The sequence below is a fragment of the Silurus aristotelis genome (genome assembly GCF_946808225.1).
Source record: "Silurus aristotelis genome assembly, chromosome: 3".
Lineage (NCBI taxonomy): Eukaryota > Metazoa > Chordata > Actinopteri > Siluriformes > Siluridae > Silurus > Silurus aristotelis.
The window spans coordinates 25,698,668-25,721,268 of NC_139576.1; the positions used below are offsets into that span (position 1 = coordinate 25,698,668).

General features: G+C 39.5%; 1 protein-coding gene across 2 annotated transcripts; it reads left to right on the top strand.

The window, feature by feature from the left end:
* Window positions 1-3,345: 3,345 nt before the first annotated feature.
* On the top strand, window positions 3,346-22,323 carry igfbp2b (insulin-like growth factor binding protein 2b). Of its 2 annotated transcripts, XM_083537922.1 has the most exons (5): window positions 3,346-7,294; window positions 13,075-13,143; window positions 16,382-16,536; window positions 18,619-18,759; window positions 19,915-22,323. In XM_083537922.1, exons 1-5 carry the CDS (start codon window positions 6,904-6,906, stop codon window positions 20,071-20,073), a joined length of 915 nt encoding a protein of 304 aa, XP_083394048.1. In that variant the 5' UTR covers window positions 3,346-6,903; the 3' UTR covers window positions 20,074-22,323. The 2 variants fall into 2 exon arrangements, with proteins under 2 accessions (XP_083394048.1, XP_083394049.1); XM_083537923.1 differs by lacking the exon at window positions 13,075-13,143.
* The last annotated feature ends 278 nt before the right edge of the window (window positions 22,324-22,601 follow it).

Sequence of the window (22,601 nt, forward strand, 5' to 3'; positions counted from 1 at the left end):
GACAGCTGCGGTTGAAACCGGAGTGCCTGTATATACAAGGTTTTACGGTAAACACCTGGTGCTTGGTGGAAAAAAGATGCTGATGCTCGTCTGTTTTATTTAAGATGTAGACACTCAAAATGCTTACACAAGATGCCTGCTTTCTAATGACTGTACATGCCATTTTTTAGAATATAATATTCATTGGGTTATAAAGTTTGCTAACAGGAACTGTCAATTTTGTAATGTAAATACACGACATGGACAATAGATCTCAATGTTGGAGGCACATAATTGTATATGATGTCTTTGGGTTCAGTAGCATTCATTTTTCTATTTACTTGAACTAGGAGACTCAAACATGCTCTAGAATGACAATGCTCCTGTGCAGAACGCCAGCTCCATGAACGTATGATTTACATAATTTGGGGTGGAAGGTCTTAAGTGGCCTGCTATAATAATCTGACCTGAACTCTACTGAACACCTTTGGGATGAATTGGAATGCTGACTGTAGCTAAACCCCCCCCCCCCCCCCCTTACATCAGTGTATGACCTTAAATCTCCACACGCACACTCCAAAATCTAGTGGAACATTTTCCCAAAGAGTAAAGGTTATTATAACAGAAAATATGGACTTAATGTAGAATTAAATATTTAAAAAGCACGAAATAAATCTTATGAACAGGTGTCCACAAACAACGATGGGGAGACAAACATATTCGGGTAAAAACGTTCACAAATGGAATAAACCTTCTACATTTATTTAAGAACTTTTGTTTTCCAGTCTGCCAGGCTTTCATAGTAATCTTACGGAAACATAGATGCATACGCTGTGACACTGCCTATAACAATAACAGCCATACTCTTTAAAGACTTATGAGGGCTGGATGAAATGAGTTAATTATATGGGCTCATTTTGAAAACTTGATAAGCATTTAATTCCAACGAACATCATGCACATCTGAGCAATGATATTCACTTTTGTGGTTAACAATGTCATATTGTAAATTTGCTTGCACAAGTGCTAGAGTATTCGCAGAGATTTTCAGTTTAATTGTATTTGTATACACTTTTAGCAATGGACGATTTCATAAAGCAGCATCATTGAAATTCATTGCATCATTTCATGTGTTTGTGTTTGCACCTGATTCACATTCACAGCTTATTTTTACAAGCTATGTCCTACTTCACTAGTTACTTCAGTATAGTTTCAGGATCTGGATCTAAGTGTAATAATTTCAGTTCTGAAAATTCTCTTCCCAGTACTTGTCATGTGGAAAAAAATAAAATTTCTGACAAATTTGTCATGTTTTCACTTCCATTCTGACTAAATGATAATCCTTTTTTGATTAATATCTACATCCTTAGTCTCTTTCTGCTTATGTTTGACATATTTGTATATTTGAATATTTTCTGCTGGTAACATGGCAAATTTTCTTGTGTGTTGGCCTTCAGTTAAAAGCATAGTTTAATTTGAATTCACAGCAAAGCCTGATATTATAATATTCTAGTATTCTATCAATGTTTAAATAAAATTATGAAGGTAAAAAATTTAGCCTTCCCCGATGTAGTCCACATTATCTGTCTTTACAATTATATATTATACTGTGGATTAACTGAAAAATATTCTTCAAATTCCGAGATAAACATATCTTTGTACTTGTGTAGGTAATTGCATTGAATTTTGCATAAACATTGCTATAGCAGAAAGTATTTCAGGTTTCTGAACTCTTAAAACTGCACAATATTCTTACTCTGAGGCTGAGAATGGTTAAACCCAATTATAATCCTGTAATTCTGTTAGGTCACATCAGTACAGACCACCCACTTGTCATTTAGGTTATAATGCAATTAGAAAGCACTTGCTGGACCAATCAGTCCAACCCTCGCCTTGTCTGTTTGCATGTCTTTTATTCTTTGCTATGTTCACTTCGATTAGTGTTAAGCAAAAAGATTATGCAGTGGAGAAATGCTGATTGTCTGTGGACATGAACAACAGACTTGTCTAAAATCTTTGCCTTTCAGCTTTATTTAATGCATACTACATTTGTAAGGTAAATCTGAACGTTCCTCTGATTTAGTTAATGCACCAGCATCCAGCTCATGTTGCCAAATGCCATACACCTAACAATCACTTTTGAGGACATTTCTGAGGATCGGAAATTTCTAACCTTCTAACTGAAGGTTCTGTCGACACGCAGAGAGTTTTTAAAAACAGAATTCCTGTTTGCATGGTTTGTGTCATATCTGGAACAAAAAACATTTTGGGTCTGGTATGCAGTGCACTTTGTAGCTCTTTGATATATACCACACATGTTAATGTTGTTATTAATGTTAATACTACATTAATGATCTGAGATAGAGATGAGATAAAACCACTGGAACTTTTCTGCATCGGATGCCTTGGGGGGAAACTGGCAGGTTTGAAGGCCCCTCTAGAAAATGGTGAAAATGATCAAAACAGGCAGAATAAAAAAACCTTAACAAAAAGATATTAAACATAATGACAATTTCTGGATATTCTAATGACTTTTTTAAATTTTATTTGCATTTTTGTGTTTTTATAGGCTACATTTACAGATAATGGGATACTTTTTCTGTCTCTGATAACTCATTTCCTGAGAAATATCTGCCAGGATTGTCATATTATAGTATTTTATATAGTACTTTTGCCAATTATTGTAAGAAACGTGTATTGAATAAAAACAAGCAAAGAAATGTCCACAATACTTAAATTTACCCCAGCATATCATATGGGTGATTCACTTAAAAATATTCTTTAAATCTAAGATAGAAATATACAAACAACAAAAATAATCACATTCATTATGTACTGTATATGTAATTGTTCATTAATTAATATTTATTATAACATTTTTTAGTTCCTTTCGTTACTTACTATTAAACACTTTGACTTGTGTATAAACTTAAGCACAATAAAGTAAATTAATTTTTTCATTTATTCATAACTAATAAGGCTTTACTACACTCTTTATACCAATTGACTTTGAGGATTATTCACATTACTGCGAAAGTAAAATGACCCAGGACCGTTCAAAAACAATGCTAAATCAGCTCATCCAAACCACTTCAGAGGTCTCCACATGTATTTACATGAAAAATAGTGCCTTCAACATGCCTCTCTTAATGCAACGGACAAACTTTAAGGAAATTGAAACCACTGCTGCAAAACCTTTGCATGAAATTGCACATGTGCATAGCTGTAATTGAGGTTAAATCCAGCTAACCATAGGTAAATCTAAACTCAATACATGCACTCATACATGCATGCCTAAAACAAGACACAGGAAATGATGAATCTGGTCATGGACACAGAGACATGCATACAGATTTTCAGGTTTCTTTCTTTTTTTTTTTTTTTGCCACCCACAAGTGAAAACTAGAGGCAGAACCCCACCTCATTTGACTGTAAGAACTACACAGAGCATCATTAAAAACCTCTTTAACAATGTAAAGTCTGTCCTGGCAATCTTCAAAGAGCCTGAGAACGAGGATGTCCAGACTATTCTCCACACTCAGCAGAACTATTTATATCTGGATATAATAAGAGGCTGTGTGTTTTGGCATGGTAGGGAGGTCAACATGGTTGAAAGCCAAGTTCAAAGTCAACTGAATGGCCACAGGGAAATGATGTCAAAGTAATTATGGCCAATAAAGAAAATGAGTGAAAAATTACATTTTCAGGTTTTAAAGTCTACCTAAAAAGATCTCTAGGAATTTATTTCAGAAGAACGGGCATTAACTGGAAGTTCCGCTAAAATGTAAAAAGCAAATTTAGACAATGGTCAGCTTGTGCATTCATCTGCTATCCTGGTCAGGGTCATGGTGCATTTATTCATATCTAGATTTAGTCTAAGTTAATCCACTTACTGGCAAGTTTTAGGGAGGTGGAGAAAACTGGGGAAACCAACGGGAAATACATGCAGTCACATAGAAGAATGTGAAGCTCCACTCAGTTTGTAACCCGAGCTCAGATATAAACCTAGGATCCTGGACGTTGCAATAGCCACAGGCTATCCAGTTCTCTTCAATTACTTAAATGCCTAAACAACACAGACTAAGTAATAGCTTGTAGCTGCCTGGATTTGTGATTGACTTATCATCTTTAGACGGATGCGTAACGAGCCATGCTATATATAACCCCTAAAAAATTGATTTCTCTTTTTTATATATTGCTGCTAACATTTTACATTGAAGTTCCCTTCAAATTTAGGGCATTAATTAACAGAACCATGACACACTAATGCAACACACATTTTCAAATATATTGAGTTACCTTATAATTTAAATCACTCAGGATCCTACATTTATCAATATTAATTCCATCGGTAAGTATTTACTAATTAAGTATTAATATTTAGGCCACTGTGAACTCTATTAGCCAACACCTATAATCACTTCTTTGCAAATGGCAAAAATTGAGGCTGGAAAGCAAATTCAAATATTTACACAAAGAGAACAGAGCTGAGTAGGTAATCAACATTTGAGAACACACCGTTCCTTATATTGAAAAAAAAAAAAGTATATTTATGTAAGCTACTTTTTGTTTAAATGAATTAATGCTAATTAATGAAATGCTAGTACCAGAGTATTACAAATGTGCTATAATTTGTGTGCCATGGAAGGCAGCATGAGGAAGTATCCTGTCAGACATTACATCATCGCAGTCTGAGATGCTGAGATGGTCCAGACGTCAGCTTTTACTCTGCCACATGGCTTTGTGCTACGTAGCCCAGACTTTATCCATGGGTCACTGGCAGGAAGCTTGTTAACTGTGCAAAAGAGCAAAAACACTTTGTTCCTTGTGCTCATTTGCCTCATGCTTTAAATGGATCGGCCCTTCTGCCAGTCCCTCAACCCTTGGGTACCTTGGGGATTGGATGGATTGAAGTAAAAACGCAAATGAGATATGTGTTTCTGACACTTGCTCCAGTAGGACTATTTAACCAGATGAATTACCACATGATGAAAGTCATAGATCAGCTGAATATTGTCTGCTATGATCTTATACAGATTATGGGATGGAAATTGCTCTAATATTTTGGGGAAAAAAAGCGTACTGGAGTGTATTTTTACTTGTCACAATGGTAGTGCACTTTTCTTTCATACTGTTAGTATGCATATTTTCCATCACCTGGAACTGTAGATGTAGTGCATCCTTAGGCACCTATCTAGAGTTTAAATGCACACAATATGCACATTTCTACATAAAATATACCTACTAAATGCAAAAATGGTGTATTATTTTTTCCAGGTGACAAGGAACAGTACAATTTAGCATCTTTTTTTTTCTTTACTGAGAGTGTGTGTCTGTTTTCTTTACAGCAGCTTTAGACTCACACTGATAGCATACATTTTGTAAGTGGATTTATTTGGATTTAATGTATTTAAATTATTAACCTTCGAAGTGCACATGTCTTTAATAAAACACTTATTTAGACACCCGTAAAAAAAATTGAGAAATGCCCGTGTTTAGTAAAACACTTGTTTCTCATATTTTTTCATGACATAATTGCCATTTTGTGCCCTTGTCTTTTTTCCAGTAACACTAATACTGATTAAAGCTGTAATAAAACATTATGAACTCCAGGTGTTTAGAAAGTCCTGACTGGCAGCGTAGGCCAAACTTTGTGTTCATTTTTACAACAAAAAAAAAACGCTGTAGTCCGACTAATTAGCCCAAAATAGAGCTCTCCCATTCACAACATGCCTTGTTACAGCTAATCCCTAGAGTTACAGGGATGGTGGTAGAGAAAGAACAGACGTGGGAAAACTTTAGGTTAGTCTGCTAAACATTAGTGGTGAGTGTAACAAATGCAAATGCTCATGTTATACAATTGAGTGGTACTAGGATCTTCAAAAATATCACTAGATTATTTTGAAATATGTTCACACAATCTTGTTGCACCGTCCATCTTCACAGTGAAGAAAAGTTGTGTTCAATTACAGATGAAATAAGACATTATGTCAGAAATACACTGATTAGGTAGACAGACAGATTCAGGTAGTTGACCCAAGTGGAACCAGTGCTCACCATTATTCCCAACTACAAATCGGTTCTCCACATTGGTTTCACTGTCTATTTACTGACCACTGTTCCACAAAACCCATCACTGATTAATAGTATTCCCAGCAAAAATAAATAAATAATAATAAAATAGGTCAGTGGTCACACTTGTCTTTTCCATCTTGCACTTTTATTGCTCTTTGTTTGATAAACTATATTCTATTCTCCTCTGTCTTCAGAAAGTCTTCCATCTTCACGTTGTTTGGATATTCAAATCTTAGTGTTGATGTAATATGCAAATGATTAACATCTATGAGATCAGTTGTTGACTTCTCATTAAAATAGCACCTCGTTCAGCTTTGACCAGACAATTTCATTAATAAACACTTAATAATCATCCTTGTTCCAGCAAACCCTCCTTCTTTGTGTAATACGTTTTGTTATGTAAATTATCATGACGACACAATGCATATGCAAACCTATGGCGTCACCAGGCGAATGTTATGAGCATGCATTTTCTTCTGAAATGACCTGTTCATGTGAATAGTTATGGTACCGGTGCTAATCGTTTTGTTCCCTCCTGTGCAACCTCGGATTTCTCGTGGACTGTCCTCCAAAACATTGTCACGTGTGTCAGTTTTGTGTGCAGGGCTCAAAGTGCTCTTATTTGACTGTCGGGGTGTTTCGTGTGCCTTTTTTCTCCAAGCCGGGGTTGTCTGAGGAACATGGCAGCAGATAGGACCCAGCAGACAGACTTGGCAATCCTCACCTGTCCGTGGCCGCTTCTTTGAGCTCGTTTTTGCCCCCCACCTGAAGCTGACCGTACCGGAAAACCGTTATCTGGCTCGTGCTCTCGCGCTCCGTGATCCTCCAGAGCAGCCCCGGGCAGAACGCGATGCGGTCGCGGTGCGTGCGCGCTTTGTTTCTCGCCTCCTTGGCGCTGCTCTTTCTCTCATCCTCCTCCTCCTCCTTCTTCTCCTCCGGCGCCGAGGTCGTGTTCCGCTGTCCGAGCTGCACGGCGGAGCAGCAAGCGGCGTGTCCTAAACCCCCGACCCAATGCACGGAGCTGGTGCGGGAACCGGGATGCGGCTGCTGTCCCGTGTGCGCGCTGCAGCTCGGCGAGCCGTGCGGCGTGTACACGGCGCGCTGCGGCAGCGGCCTGCGCTGCTCCCCCAGCCAGAGCTCCGAGATGCCGCTGGACGAGCTGGTCAGGGGACACGGGAGCTGCCAGGTCAGATCCGACAATTCAGAGTCGCATGATGAACGCGACTTCGAGTCCGATTTCGGTGAGTCACCCGTGGTCTGTGTGTGTGTGGTGGGGGGTGAAATCTTAGAAATGCTCGCGAGAAATAGGGGAATGCATAAAGTATACTGGCTGCACGCTCGTACACGTGCATTTGGGCTTTCCTTCAACATTAAGACCAAAAGTGCCCTAAAAGCTGAAGTCCCTAAAGTGGTGTCCTCGTCTTACGACTTGTTTCGTACGAGTTGCGTTAACCGAGCATGCGCAGAAGTGGAGTCCTCGATCCTTAAAGTCTGAGTGTGTGTGTGTGTGTCTGCTTTTTATCGTGGACTATGAGGAACTCCAGTCAACTGTTTCAGGAGATAAGATGAAGGCGATTTCAGAAGCACTGAGTAGACATAGGCCTAAACAGACCCTAAACAATTGTCCAAGAGAACAGACATTGTCTGGGTTTGAGAGGCCCAGTGCTTTAACCTGTCAGGGGGGCCAACCTTCATAATGGCTGTTTGCCCTCAGGGATTTGTAAAGCAAAGCCAGTGAGGTCCTCAAAAATATAATGGGATGCTGGTGTAGATCAAGTTCAATTACAGTCAATGTTGTAATAATTGTTCCAGCGTGATATTTTATAGATAATAACCGTGTAGTTTACTCATTTACAATCCGAGCCAAGAATATGCTCAGAATGATTAAAAAGTACTGTAAATAGGATATAAAAAGGGGTTAATGGTGTTCCGTTCCATGACTGCAAGATTTGATGTGCATAATATTTGTAAAAAGTCAGACTGTTCAGTGCTTATAAATCAACATTTTTATTTTGCATTTGAAGAAGTGCATTGACCATTGAGGCAGAATGTTTATACTGTCCCATTTGAATGGAAAATTATTGTTTTGTTATTATAAAAGCCCACCGATGATGTTAAAGCATTACATCATGGTGGCGGGTGAGATTTCGACACCCGTATTCAATGCGATATTGACATGTTAATTCTGCACAAAGTGTTTTTGTCTGCGTTTAATGTACTTGCCATTACACACATGTCAACAAAGTGTTGAAAGTTGCTGTTGTTACTACTCGATTAAAATCTGTTCTCAGTTTCGTATGAGTATAGAGTATGCATACTTGAGTATGAATCATATTGGAATGTTATTTTATTTGGCCATAATCAAAATGAATGTAAGAAACATTTAAAACTTCAGGCTGAAGCTCCTGATTAGGCACTGGTTGACTGGGAGGCCATTGCCCTCCAGTAAACAAACCATTACCTGTTGAACTGTTGTACTGTTTTCATGTGTATTTCACATTAGCAGAGTAGCTAACTGCACAAACTTGATTCACAATTCTTAGAAAGGTCCCTTTTTTTAATAATCACAACAGCTTTGCTTTGCCAGAGGCATTTGCTTTGAAACAAATTGGCTACCATTATCGTAACTTGCCGCTAAATTTCCAGGAAATCAAAGGGAGAGAAAGGCTAATGCAGTTTGGCAACGATTAGCATACTGAACTTTGAGCTTACTCCAGTCTCTCAAGTGAATCTGCCCGGCTGGATTGGTTTGATGTTTCTGCACAAAACATTGTATTTTCTGATGCCCAAGAATTTGACAAACCGGAGCTGCCAAACCACCAGGGGTGAATAATCTGGCCACATCAGACATGGTGACTCAGATTTGCTGTTGCACTGGTCCAGCAATGAAACAGGGTCTGGTTTTCACCAAGTTGTCTTCAATAACATCAACTGTTAGTGTTCTTTGCTTTATAATTATTTTGTAATTTCAATGCATTGTCAGGTGCTCTTGTCTAAAGCAGTGCTTTCTGAAGTGCAGTGTTATATGTTCTGTCACGAACCTTGGCATGCAATATAGGAGATATCACTAAGCTTATTCATAAAACATCATGAAAATCAATAAGCATATTGGTAAGGGATATGTTTAAAAGCCTCATAATGGGTTTTCTTGACAAGGACACACACACACACACACACACACACACACACACACACACACACACACACACACACACACACACACACACACACACACACACACACAAAAGATTCAAACACTTATTTAGAGCATGCTTTAGTGGCTTCTGTTATAGTGGTATATTGTATGTTTATGACTATCAACTCATATTCTTTCTCCACAAAGGTTCTAAAAGCCTCAGGTTTAGTGGATACCCTGAATCAATCGATCTTTGGTAGTGTACGTGATGTAATCCTGTTTATTTCAGTTCCATTCATGTTATAATTGATAAGCTCAATGAAACATTTTTGGGCATTACCCAAGAACTGTTCAGGAGACAGAAATGAAATTAATATCTATCTATCTATCTATCTATCTATCTATCTATCTATCTATCTATCTATCTATCTATCTATCTATCTATCTATCTATCTATCTATCTATCTATCTATCTATCTATCTATCTATATATATATATATATATATATATTGCAGTTTTATACAAATCCCTTTTAAGAGCTACTCTTCTTCCATCTCACTCAGAAACGTCAGCTTTGGTTTTATCTCGTAAACACGTCTTTTCTGTTTGTATTTCATATCCTCAGTTGAGACGCGAGTATTCTATTTGCCTCCAGATGCCTGAGGGAGTGTAATGTGCTTGGACCTGTCCTATTCCCCCTACCGTCCTCTCTCCAGCTCCCCTACAGAGCCTAATTAGAGTGGGGATGCCTCGGGTGGTAGCTACATGTCAGCACCTGTGACCCAAGAGAGGCTCCTTGTGGCCAGCCTGACTTTTTGATTTTATTTATAAACTGTATATGTTTTTCACAAGTGCCTGGGGGCAAAGGGCATTTAAAGCATCAAGAGTGTTAGCCAGGTGGTGGAAAGAAATACTTGTGCTCATACTCCCCCGATCCCTCTACCCTATACAGATTACAGCGGAGAGCAATACGGTTGAGTTCAAAGCAGCACTTTCAGACTGTCACGTCGACAGTCTTGTTAAAAGACAAACTGATGTGAGGCCTTTATGTGTTGTTTACCTAAATTAAGAGACAGATAAAAGTTAGATAGATGAATGGTACACAGAGAAGCAGTCTACATTTACTGTACAAAAAAAAAAAAAAATAAAAAAAAAAATTATATATATATATATATATATATATATATATATATATATATATATATATATAATTTCATAACTTGTGTGCCGAAATATAGCCATTAGCCTGGAACAGTGTGTGTGTGTGTGTGTGTGTGTGTGTGTGTGTGTGTGTGTGTGTGTGTTCTTTAAAACGACTGGTGGTTCAGGGCTGATCTTGTGCATGTGTTTGGAAACATGAGGTTCATGTGGGAATGTGATGGGTGATTGAAGGTGTATGTTTGGGTTTCGTAGTTAGTTCTTGTGGAGCTTGGTGCTATTTAATTCCCTTTTTTTTTTTTTTTTTTTTTTTTTTTTTTTTTTGGCTTTTATGACCTTCAGAGCAACAAAATATGAAAAACAGTGCTTTTATGACCTTGTCCCACATAAAAAGTACCAATCTCATATTGCTGGACATTCTAAGTTGTTTTGCACTTGGGGAGTGTTAGACTTTGGTTAGCCAAAGTTTGTAAAATTTTTTAGTTAGTTCTGGTGTATATGGCAACCATAGTCTAAAATGTCAGATGCTTAGCCACATGCTAGGTGGGTGTGACACGGTCGCTGTTGCTCAACAGCTTGTTTAAAGCCTGAGCTTTGGCAGTCTTCAATAGGTAAAATACAGGTCAGTGGCGCCAGAAAGATATCAACACCATGCTGCGAAATAAATCTAAGTTGATTCCATTTGGCTTTATAAACATTTCCAGGAAATCTTAAAGCTCCTCTAAGGTTTCCTAATCTGAACCCGTAATAATTTTTTTACTCATATTTTGTGTGATACTTTTTAATTAAGGCACAATCGAAGCCTAATTAAAAGCCATTTTAACCTTTAATATGTACCAATTAGTGCCTCCTGAATAACAGAAGACAATGGTGAAAGGTATGATTTTGTTTAAGTTTGCATGCGTCATGTAGACATGCAATAAAACACACATCTGTCATATTACCTTTGTGAGGGCCATCAACATAGATTATTATTCAATTCAGTTGATTTGTATGCAGAGCATTTTTATTAACGCTGTGCTTTTATTCCCCATTGGGCCAAGTCGAATGTGCTCACAAGATCTACACTGTCAAATATGCTTGTACTTTTTAGAGACGTTTGGTCCCCCAGAAGATAGGAAAACATGCCCACACAAAGAATATGCACATTTCGAGCCTGCAGGCATTTTCCTCCACACATTAGAAGAGATGATGAGTCAGCAAACAGCAGTGAGGTTCTGATTTATAGCACAACACTGCTGTTGCATTCATAATTAAAGATAACACTAGCTTAAGAGTGGAGCAGACCAATTATTTTTGTATCATTTATTCCGATTGTATAAAATATCAAACTTCATGCAATGCAAACAATTAGCACAGCTTTAATAACAGCAATAATAGTAATACATGTTCTTCAGACATGAAGTTAGTGCCATGTTTGAACACCAATCTGCAACCTAATAACCAACATAATAACCCCTTTGAATTTCTTCTTGAGGAAAACCCCTTTTTTTTTTGGATGCGCAAAATATTTTCTGACACAAAAAAGAAGACACTTCGTGGTTGCAGAGGTATTAAAGTATCCTTGGGTCATCTTTCGGTGCATTCTTTCCAACTTTAATTATAGGTTAATGTTGCGCCAATCCCTGGTTCACACTTTTCCCAAAATTTTCCCTGGAATTGTTTTGATCTTTATGACGCTGTTTATGTACAGTATATTCTATGACTTTGGGGCCCTGCGTTACGAAGTGTTTTGTACTAACTATGTAATATTTCATGTCGGATGGTTGTTCCAAAACTAATTCAGAGGCTTAAGACCAACTGGGGTGAATAGTTGTGCAAGACTGTGTGGTGGAGTTTAATGAGGGGGTGTTTTTCCCATTCACAGGTTATCAGCGTTTAGGTAGGGCTGTGGGCTACTTTTTAAAGTGCTATGCAAATCCCACAGCACTCGTAGGAATGCTTACCAGAGACTGGCGCTTTTCCAAAAGCTAATTTGGAAATTCAGCATGAAGCAGTTCTTCTAAGTTCTTCTGACCTACAGCTATAACCGTTTACACTCTGTAATTAGCTGACATTTAACATCGTTCTTGTGAATAAATTCTATGTACAAAAACACCTATTCAACACACTGTTCACAGGTGTATCTCATCTCATTTTCTGTACTGCTGTTGTAGAAGGGCATGTGTGGCCACATCACTATACGTCTTTACTTGCGTTCAGATGAAGCCAAAAAGTGACGACAGAGTAGCGGTGCTTATTCAGTAGGCAGTGACAGGATATATTTCATACAGTTAATTATTCGGAACTCATTCATCATTTTCTCCCGCTTATCCGTAATTCGGGTCGCGGGGGCAGCAGTCTAAGCAAGCCCCCGCCTTCGACTGCTGCCCAATCCTCACAGCACTGTCCCTTACGGTCCCTCCTGCAGGTGGTGAGCCCACGGGAAGGCGGCCCCACGTCACGGACCTTGATATTTCCCTCGTAAGGGACCCCCGGAGCATAGAGGGTTAAGGGCCTTGCTCAAGGGCCCAAGAGTGGCAGCTTGGCGATACCGGGGCTTGAACCCCAGACCTTCCGATCGACATCCCAGCGCCTTAACCGCTGGAGCCACCACTCCCCCCCTTATTCGGAACTTGTTTAGTAAAATCTGCAAATATTCCCAATATAAGGGGATACACACAGAAGAGGATGGGTTCCCTTTCAAGTTTAATGTCTCTTAATGATTCTTCCTCATGTCGTCTCAGGGGGTTTTCCTTGGCACTGTTTCCTCGGGCTTGCTCATTTGGGATATAACTTAACATCCAAGAATGATGGTAAGCTGCTTTATGACAGTGTCTACTGTTGAACATTGTTGTCCTGCTATACTACAGTTGTCCTGAACTGAATCGAATTTGACTATGTACACTTATGCAACTTCTTCAAACTTGGAGATCTGATGCAATTTATTGTTATTATTTCTCTTCGCAGCTTTTTCATTATCTCATTGAAACTATACTACACCAGCCCCTGCAGTTACAATAGGCAAATCATTGCATAATGTAATACTTCACTGTAAACTGAAACTCTGATCATGTGCTGTGTTTCATGCTAAAACAATACTTGCTAAAACAATACTAAGTTTAGTTGTTCATGACGAATGTAAATCCCTAGAAGATCTCATAGATGCATCATACACACACACACACACACACACACACACACAGATCTGAAATATCTTCCACAGACATGGGCTTATTTCCACCAGAGAAAGGAAATTGTATTACATTGTACACTTGTACACACATAGCCCACACACTGAGTAGAAAGGGGAAAGAAAAAAGTAGTATAGAAGGGACTTTGAGTAGGAGGTGTTGCTGGGACTGACCCAGGAATGTGACCATGGAGAAGGGATGCTTTAATGTCTACGTAACTGCAGGTGTCCACCACAAAGCACACCCACTAGCAATTTCTAAAATGAGGCAAGCTCTGGAAAAGTTGCCCAGCAGTTTCTGGACACTATTCTTAGGCCTGCTTCTCATGAGCTGGAGGAAATTCAAGGCTGAGGAAACTATGGCTAGACAATGTGCACCTTAAAAAAACAAAACCTTCACCTTTATCAAATCCAGTGCTCGGGCCTGTTCTGACGCAAAGACAGCTGACGCCTGTTTCAGCGCAGAGAACTGGCCGCATGGTCTACAGGTGCTACTCTCCATGACACCCATTCCCTCAACTGTATACACTACAGAATGTTATGAGCTCATGGAGCCAAGTAATGTTTGCGAGCCAGCCAAACAGCCACTGAATGACCCACCGACTGTAGAACTGACATTTACTGGGAATGACATTCCCCAGTGTAGTCCCTCAAGGGAGTCCTCTGAGTGCCAGGACAAACAAAAAGAAGGAAGGGCTCATTTGATGGAAATGATGGTAATTGCACCATGATAGTACCCTGATTATAGAGGACAAAAATAAGCATGCACATGTGATCTGCCACTGGCAGAAAGGGACAAAGAATGAGGTCATGCACATATGGGATCATAAAACTCACTGGTATCTCCTGCATTGGGATACTAGAACCAGTGATGGGAGACTTGAGTCACTGTACCTTTTGTGACAATGATTGGACTAAAAAAAAAAGTAATACAAATTATCTTTAGTGTATATTAGAAAAAATAACTGTTCTGTTTTGTAATAAAAACACACACACACACACACACACACACACACACACACACACACACACACACACACACACACACACACACACACACACACACACAAATTCTCAACATCTAAGCATGAGCAGTTCAAGCGCCTATAAATTCCAAAGCCTTTTATCATGGAGGTAAGAAGCTTGTTCAGACATTTTTTATTTCAACTATTGACTTTAGGATGCACAGTGGCACAGTGTGTAGGGTCCTGGGTTCAATTCTGAGCCCTGGGTACTAACTGGTACTAAATGTCTGATGATTTAGTACCAGTGTTCACATCAGTGGCGGGCCGTGCATGTGGTACCTGGGACTTCAGTAAGGACTTACCCGACTTAATCCACCTCCTAATACCACCACTCTCATGTTGCAATTATAGAAACCATCAATACAATACAAAAACACGATATAACAACGCGTGGCATAACAGAGAGAGGCATTTCAGATATGAGGGGTGAATACCATTTTACTAAAGCAACAAAACCAGTTTAGAATCCAAACCTCTACACTATCACCGCAACTGTGCACCTACATCATCTGGAGCAGTTCAGAATCAATATTTGTCTAATAACATGACAAAAACATTAAAAATTTAAATAATATACAACCTACTCACCAGAGATGCAGACTCATAATTTGCACCGCTCTTCAGAAGCTGTAATCCAGTGGTACCGCTCGTATTCACTGGTCTGTAACTGGAGAACAAGCCCTTTCCCAGGCTGAGACAAGCTAGCTAGCTTCGGGGTTGGCTGACCTCTTCTCACAATGTCTAGCTTTTCTTGAAAATGGATTTTTAAGTATGTCAGAGACCAAATACATTTTTCTTCCTCCGTAGGCAATAAAAAGTCTAACTCTGATGTATTAATGTGTGCAGAGCGCTACACACGTGTTTTGCCAGTCTAATTTGGCTGTAACAGTTTCCTTCCGACCAAACAATCAGAGAACGGGAAAATGCTGACGCTATTCTGGAGTTACAGGCCCTGGGCTGATTAAATTGACATGGCAGCACATAGAGGCTAAAATTTTATTTGACAAAAGTTTTTACTTCCACATACACGTACTGGAAGCAGTGCAGCCAAGAGAAACACTACAAAAAGAAGAGAATAAACTGTTGGGAATTAATTAATAGAATTTCATGGAACAAATATTAGAATTTAGTTTTTAATTGTGGGTCAGTGTTTCTGATAGTGTCTAGGCCAGCAATGAAGGCTTTGCTGGCCCTGACTGCCCGCCACTTGTTCACATGGGTTTCTTCCATGTTTTCTGGTTTCCTCCCACTTGTCCAAAAACATGCAGGTGGGCAGATTGGCTATGCCACATTGCCCTTAGGTGTGAATGAGTGTGTGACAGATACCCTGAGATAAACTGGGAATCAAATTCTGGATGAATTGTCCATCTTGTGCCCAGTCTTACTGGGATAGGCTCCAGATACACAGCAACCCTGACTGGGATGATTCTATTATTATAAGTAAGTGAGTGAGAATAACAGTGTTTCTAAACTGCTCTGCCCAATTTTAAAGGCTGTGAAACCAGATTTATTACCATGATATGATTGTTGTTAGCTAACTATGATTTTAATAAAGCTTCCAGTTAATTATTAGTTGTGGAACCACAATATTTTGGAATGCATATTATCAGGAGACATTTGCATGAATTTTAATAAACAAATAAGGTTTATTTAGATCAAGTTTAAACCATAGTTTAAACTTACTATTTAAATTTACCTAATCTCTTATTTGATACGTCATACATGCAACTTATGGCATTTATGTAAAGGAGTTTCATTTGTGAAACCATGTTGGCCCAATTGCTTATTTCTCTACTTGAAATGTATAAACAGCAGTTTTTACTTTTCCTCTGTCAGGAGATCCATATACCACAAGGCCTCCGATCCCGAGGAGGCCAAACAAAGATGCCTACTGGCACATGAGGGAGACTATGTTCAAGCATCACCAGAATGAGCAGAAGACCAGAATGATGAATCGAGTGGATGAGCCCAAAAATCCTCGTCCAAGAATGGTAAGATTCTGTCAGGGTTGGTGTGCACAGCACTGGTCATGAACGTTTTTCTTAGAATTCTTAGATCCCAGTTACATAAGCTTACAGGGGCATGGCCACAGGGGTGGTGCAGGTTCACAGCTGTGATCAATGACACGTTAGAAAGTAACTCATAAGAGTCATTTTAATACAATTCAACTTCGGTTTATATTAAATGAAGTACGTGGTGATCAAAAAGACAAGGTTGAGTGGTTGAAACAAAATTTTTCAGCATGGTGGCTGGGATAGGATGAGGAAACTGGGAAAACTTCCAAATAGACACAGCTCGAAATAATGTGTCTTAGTATGGTAATGGGTAACTAAAAAAATCTTCAGAGTAGGATCTGTAGTGGAACGTCTTTCTTATTAAAGATATATCTGCAGTTGATGATGGTAGTAGAGCACTCCAAAATCTGGTGATTATTTTCCTTTAGGATATTATTTTGACCAAATCCCTTACAAATCGAGCCACTATGAAACCAGTAGAGTAATTTCATTATGTAGGCAAATCATTATGCATTCCTTGAATGCAACCTTGTCCTTTGTATACCTTAGTGTCTGTGCCAACGTTTGCTCCTGCCCCCACCTTCGCTACTCTACCCGCTATCTAATAGCCTAGATACACCTCTGGATTCTACTGGAGCAGAGTCATTGGAGCGATTCATGCAAAAGCCCGCACTGATCTTGGCTAGCATTGTGCTTAGTACAGCAGTGCCATCTTCTGGTTACGACATTAACATACATCACAGCACACCTCCATGTTTAAAAAAACTGGCAATTTGTCTGATGTACACATTTTGAAAATGATCATGAAAAAGCTTCACAGACAAGTACTGGTCAATTTAAGCAGTAGGTGCTCCTCAGCTGGCTTAAATGATCTCTAAATGTTTCAGGGAGGTCTTCATCATTACTCACTGACTCGTGACAAAAGCCAGTGACAAACGCATTGCAGAGAGAGAACAAACGCTTGGCAACTTTGCCGAATTTATACGAGTTATCCCTTATCACACTGGTATTTCTGCAACTTACCCTCTATCGCTTTTGGCCATCGCATATATCTACAGCAAGTTAATTAACTTTTCTTGGAAATGTACCATGTCCTACCTGGATCTTCGAATTCTCCATCCAGCTGACCGCTGCTGCATGACTTCATCCTAAAACAACATTCTCAATCTATCATTACCGTACTTTGGCTATAGCCAAGTTGTTTCAGCAATTTTATAAGCAAACCTTTATTTGTGTGTGTGTGTGTGTGTGTGTGTGTGTGTGTGTGTGTGTGTGTGTGTGTTTTTCTCATTTTAAAGTGTTATTTGGCCAAGAAGATGCCATTTTCCCCCCATTGTTCAGTTCCTGCAAAGTTATTATTATTGTTATTGCTACAAATCATAACTCACATTAATTAGTTTTGGAACTGTCAATAGTACACTCACAAATAGCCACTGAACATATTCAAGTTTTTTGGACCTAAAAAACCCTCAACAACAACTGATATATTTAGTTGTTGCTGGTGTAAAAGAAAAAAACCATGCAATCGGAAAAAATGGTGCTTTCTTTAGCTCCAGAAAAAAAAAAAAAAAAAAAAAGTTTATTCAACAGCCATCTCCAGCAAACAGCAAAAAAAGGGGGAAAAAATAAGTATGAATGTCAGATTGATATGTCGAGAGTTTGGACCTGAGTATCGCAAGCCCTCATCTGTAGAACCATTCATCCAAACGATGTGGATAAGATCCCTGACAGGGTTTGCTTTTTGATACCCTGTTATCCTGGGCCAAGCAACAAGCAGCCAAAATGAGAGAAAGAGAGAGAAAGAGTTTGAAAGTAATAGAGAGGAGTCTTTCTTTTTGTGTGGTACATGAGAGAGAGAAAAGGAGTAAAAGTGTAGCCCTGGAAAAAAAAAAAAAAAAAAGTCAGTGAGAGATGAATATCGGCTATGTTTCATAAAGCTGCCGAACTGGTTCTTATCTTGCTTTCTCTTTTGTCTGGTGTGTGTGTGTGTGTGTGTGTGTGTGTGTGTGTGTGTGTGTGTGTGTGTGTGTGTGTGTGTGTGTGTTTCTGGCTTAACAGAGCCAATGTCAACAGGAGCTGGACAAAGTGCTGGAAGAGATCTCTAAAATGACCTTCCATGACAACAAGGGACACCTGGAGAACCTGTATGAACTAACGTTTCCCAACTGTGACAGTAACGGACAATATAACATAAAACAGGTACACCATAACACGAACATACAAATTATTGGCATATATTCATGACATAGATGGAGTTTCATTACATTGCTTATATGAATTACAGAAGCCATCCATTGTGGAACACATTTATTCAAAGTAACTTTAAGACAGGATGTGTTCCAAGCATGCAGCTGAGCAGTTAAGAGTTGAGGGTCTTGCTCTAGAGCCCAGTAGTCATTCAGTTGTTCTCTTGGGACATTAAGCAACAAGTAAAGGCATCCCCAAAGCTGTCAATGCTCTCTCCAGCCAGGACAGAAAAGGCATGAACAATTATCGACACGACATCTTGCAATCTTAACATGAAGCAATATATAACCTTTCATCCACACTGGTTGCATGGTCTGCTCTAACACAAACTGGAATAACATGGGGATTAAAATAATCGGAAGAACACTTTCAAGGACAAAAAAAAAAAAAAAACTTTCCAAATATTCGGAAGCAATGGTGTTTTCTCAAAGCAGCGAGAGAGTCTGAGCTGCAGGTTACAGGATCACTATCATGTTTGCTTACTGACTGTCTCCAGTCTGTGGGAAGTAAGACACTTGTTTTTTTTTTTTTTTTCCACCTCTCCATCTCTTGCATGTCCTTGACTTGGACCCACTTATTTTTAGAGCCAAAACAAATTTATATGCGCAATCTTTCTCAGCACAGTGACAACATCGTGTTACGCGATGGAGGTAAAACAAGGCCAAGTACTCCTGGTACAAATAAAATTATTGGCTTGTTTTGATGCAAAAGCTCAGTTTTCCCAGGGCTCGAAAAAAAAGTTTACCTCTCCACCCTAAATTGTTCTGTAAAACATCTCGTTCCTTGTGTAGTGAATGTAACTGTCAGCGCTTTTGTTCTTTCTCACTGAAGGAAAAAATTGTTTTCTTGCGTTGTTCTTTTTTTTTTTTTTTTTTTTTTACGGGGTCCCTGTTTAAGCTGTGTCCGATTCAATCATGACCTCATTTTGGGAGTGCTCAGTGGGGGGTCAAAGAGCCGTGCTGTGACCAATGAGGCGGGTGCTGTCATTGCTGGGGTTTGGCTTCACCCTCCATGTCTCTGCCTTCTGATCACTGTACTGAGCACTTCATTAACCGCGGAAACACCATCCCTGCCCTTACCTTCTCTTCCTGTCTCTTTGTGTTTCAGTGCCACATGTCCACCCACGGGCAAAGGGGTGAATGCTGGTGCGTGAACCCCCACACCGGTATCCAGATTCCCTCCTCGACCCGAGTGAGGGGTGACCCCAACTGCAGCCAGTACTACAGTGGACCCGAGCTCAAGTCCACTACCAGCCTGTACAAATAAACGTGGCTAAATGGAACGACAGAACAATGAGAGACAAAGCTAGAGAGACAAAGTGTGCAAGCATATATTCCTGTGTGTCTGTATGTGGAACTACGTCAGACCTTATTCTGATTTTCATTTTAATCTCATGGAATAACAGTATAACAAGCACCACATTCAGACAAATCTGTGCTACATATATGCCTAATGTAATGACAATAGACTGGTGTTATGTTCTCCGATTATATCCTGTACTATAACACAGTAAGTCTCAGCAGGCTCTTCTCGTCCCGTGACTATGTTTTCACGTAGCTACAGTACAAATCCCAGTATGTAACAGTTTGTGCAGCTTCCTTTATTTGGTCCCATTCCCAACTTCCTTTTTAGAGCCAGACTAACATAAGCTACAACCACTCCCGTGCTGCTGCTTTTCTAACACTGAACATGCACCAAATTAAAAGGATGCTAATGTATAATTTTCTGCAGTGTCCTGCAAACAATGTACTTTATTTGCATGGATTTGTTTTCGATGTGTGTCCCCTCCCTCCTTTTTTTTTGTGGTTGTTCCATGTGCACGGACACCATCAGTGCTGTTTACTCGTATTCAAAACCGCCTTCTCTGTTTGACTCACCCTAACAAACCACGTGGAGCTGCATTCTCTGTACTGGCCTTGTCTAATGTCTGTGGGGTGTCCATGGGGTTACTCAGTACACAATTGTGTGTGTGTGTGTGTGTGTGTGTAAAGCAAAGTGTAGCCAATGTTGGCAGCTGATAGACTTCTCCCCCTATTCTCTCCATTCAGTCATATGGGGGAAAATATGGGTGGAGCGGTAGGTTTGGAGCAAAAGTGGTTACTAATGATCTGCTGACAGAGGTCAAGATTAGGACACAAAGCTGACACTGACAAATGCAATATTAAGTGAGTAGAGTACCTATAAATAAACACAGGTTTGCAAATATATGCCTGCAATGCAGATGGGCTGTACTTTACTTTTTGCTATTTTACATTTCCCATGGCTGAGGGGGGGTGAGTGAAAGGCCCATTTGGCATTTGGAAGATTTAGTGATTAGAGTGTCTTGAGATGTGTGAAAGGATGCCAATTGGTGCACAGGCTGATGGGGGGGCTGCTAAGCTTGAATTGTCAGGAGCTGTTCCCACCTGGTTTGATTCGTTTAGTGTAAATGCGCTCTAGGGCACTGATTGTCCTTCAAAACTATAGTTACATTTGATTCTGCCTGTGAAGTGCTATCATGCTTGTCTGCCTGTCTTTCCATCTTTGTCTCTCTTGTTCTCTCTTTTCTTTTCTCTCCTTTATTTTGAGTGTAGCATTGGACAGATTGAATAGACAGGATCCATAAATAGCAGCTGAGATTAAGCTGATCGATTGTAAACAAATGGTGCGTACGCTCAAGTGCTCGGCTAAAAACTGTTCTGACTGTGTTTGGAGACTTCTGTGAGCTTTGCCTCTCAGATAACATATTAACCTTCAGTAGCTCACATGGTATTGCCATGTCCAGCTCGCCTTTAAAATTAGCTTTCATAGATTTTCTTTTTTTAGAGTGTATTATGGTGCTACAGCCTGGCTCTTCTAAACCCTGCTCCCCCATGTGGGGTTTTGGGGCCAGCACATAGGCTGCTGAGACTCTGGGTACGAGTTTTCCATTTGGGCTGGCTTCCAAAATAGATTACTGCCTCCCCTCTGGTGGTATAGTAAATTTTATGGTAGTTTGAGTCTGACCTAGTTTGAAAACAAAGCAAAACCAATTTTTTTTTTTTTTTTGGAACATATTGATTTGCCAGAGCTGTGCTGAAGGAGCGAAAGAATTTGGTTGTGTGTGTGCAGAGGGGGTTGCTGTGCCATGCCTGTAGCCAGAGGACGGAGGGAAGTGGTGTTTGCCATCTGCTGCAGTGTTAAAATGTCAGAGCTGCGTGCTGTTTGGATGGCCTTCGACAGGCGACAGGAAGAATTTCTTAAGCAAATCCTACACAGCACACAATGTACTAGCCTTGCACACTTTCACTTTTTACACTTTTCTTCTCGTCGTCGCATTGCATGCCACCGTATATCGGGAGGCACACCAGCAGCAGATAGTAAAGTTTATTGGTGACCACTAACGCAGCATGATTTTTGTATCTTTTCTCGTTGGAAATAAAGTGCCTGCTTGCAATTCGAAGGTGGGATTGTGAAAGCCATAAATGCATGCCAACCAACAAAGATATTTTTAAAGGCCTGTAATAAATGACAATATGATTAAACATGTTACTTTCAGCCTTCTAGTTGTGTTCCTTTCATTAAATTTCATATAAAAAAAAGATCAACAACCGACTACAGGCGAGCTTCTTTTTTTTTTAGCTCCTCCACAGAGACAACACTCATTGTGGCTGAAATACATTGGATGGGTTGAGTTGACTGCCAACTACACCTCGGGATATTTTTTTCCCTTAAAAAAGGGAATCAAGAAGAAAAAATAGCTTACCCCCCCCCTTTTGTTTATTGTTATGCAACATATTAATAATACAGTACTATCCTCTGAGAAAAGAAAAAGT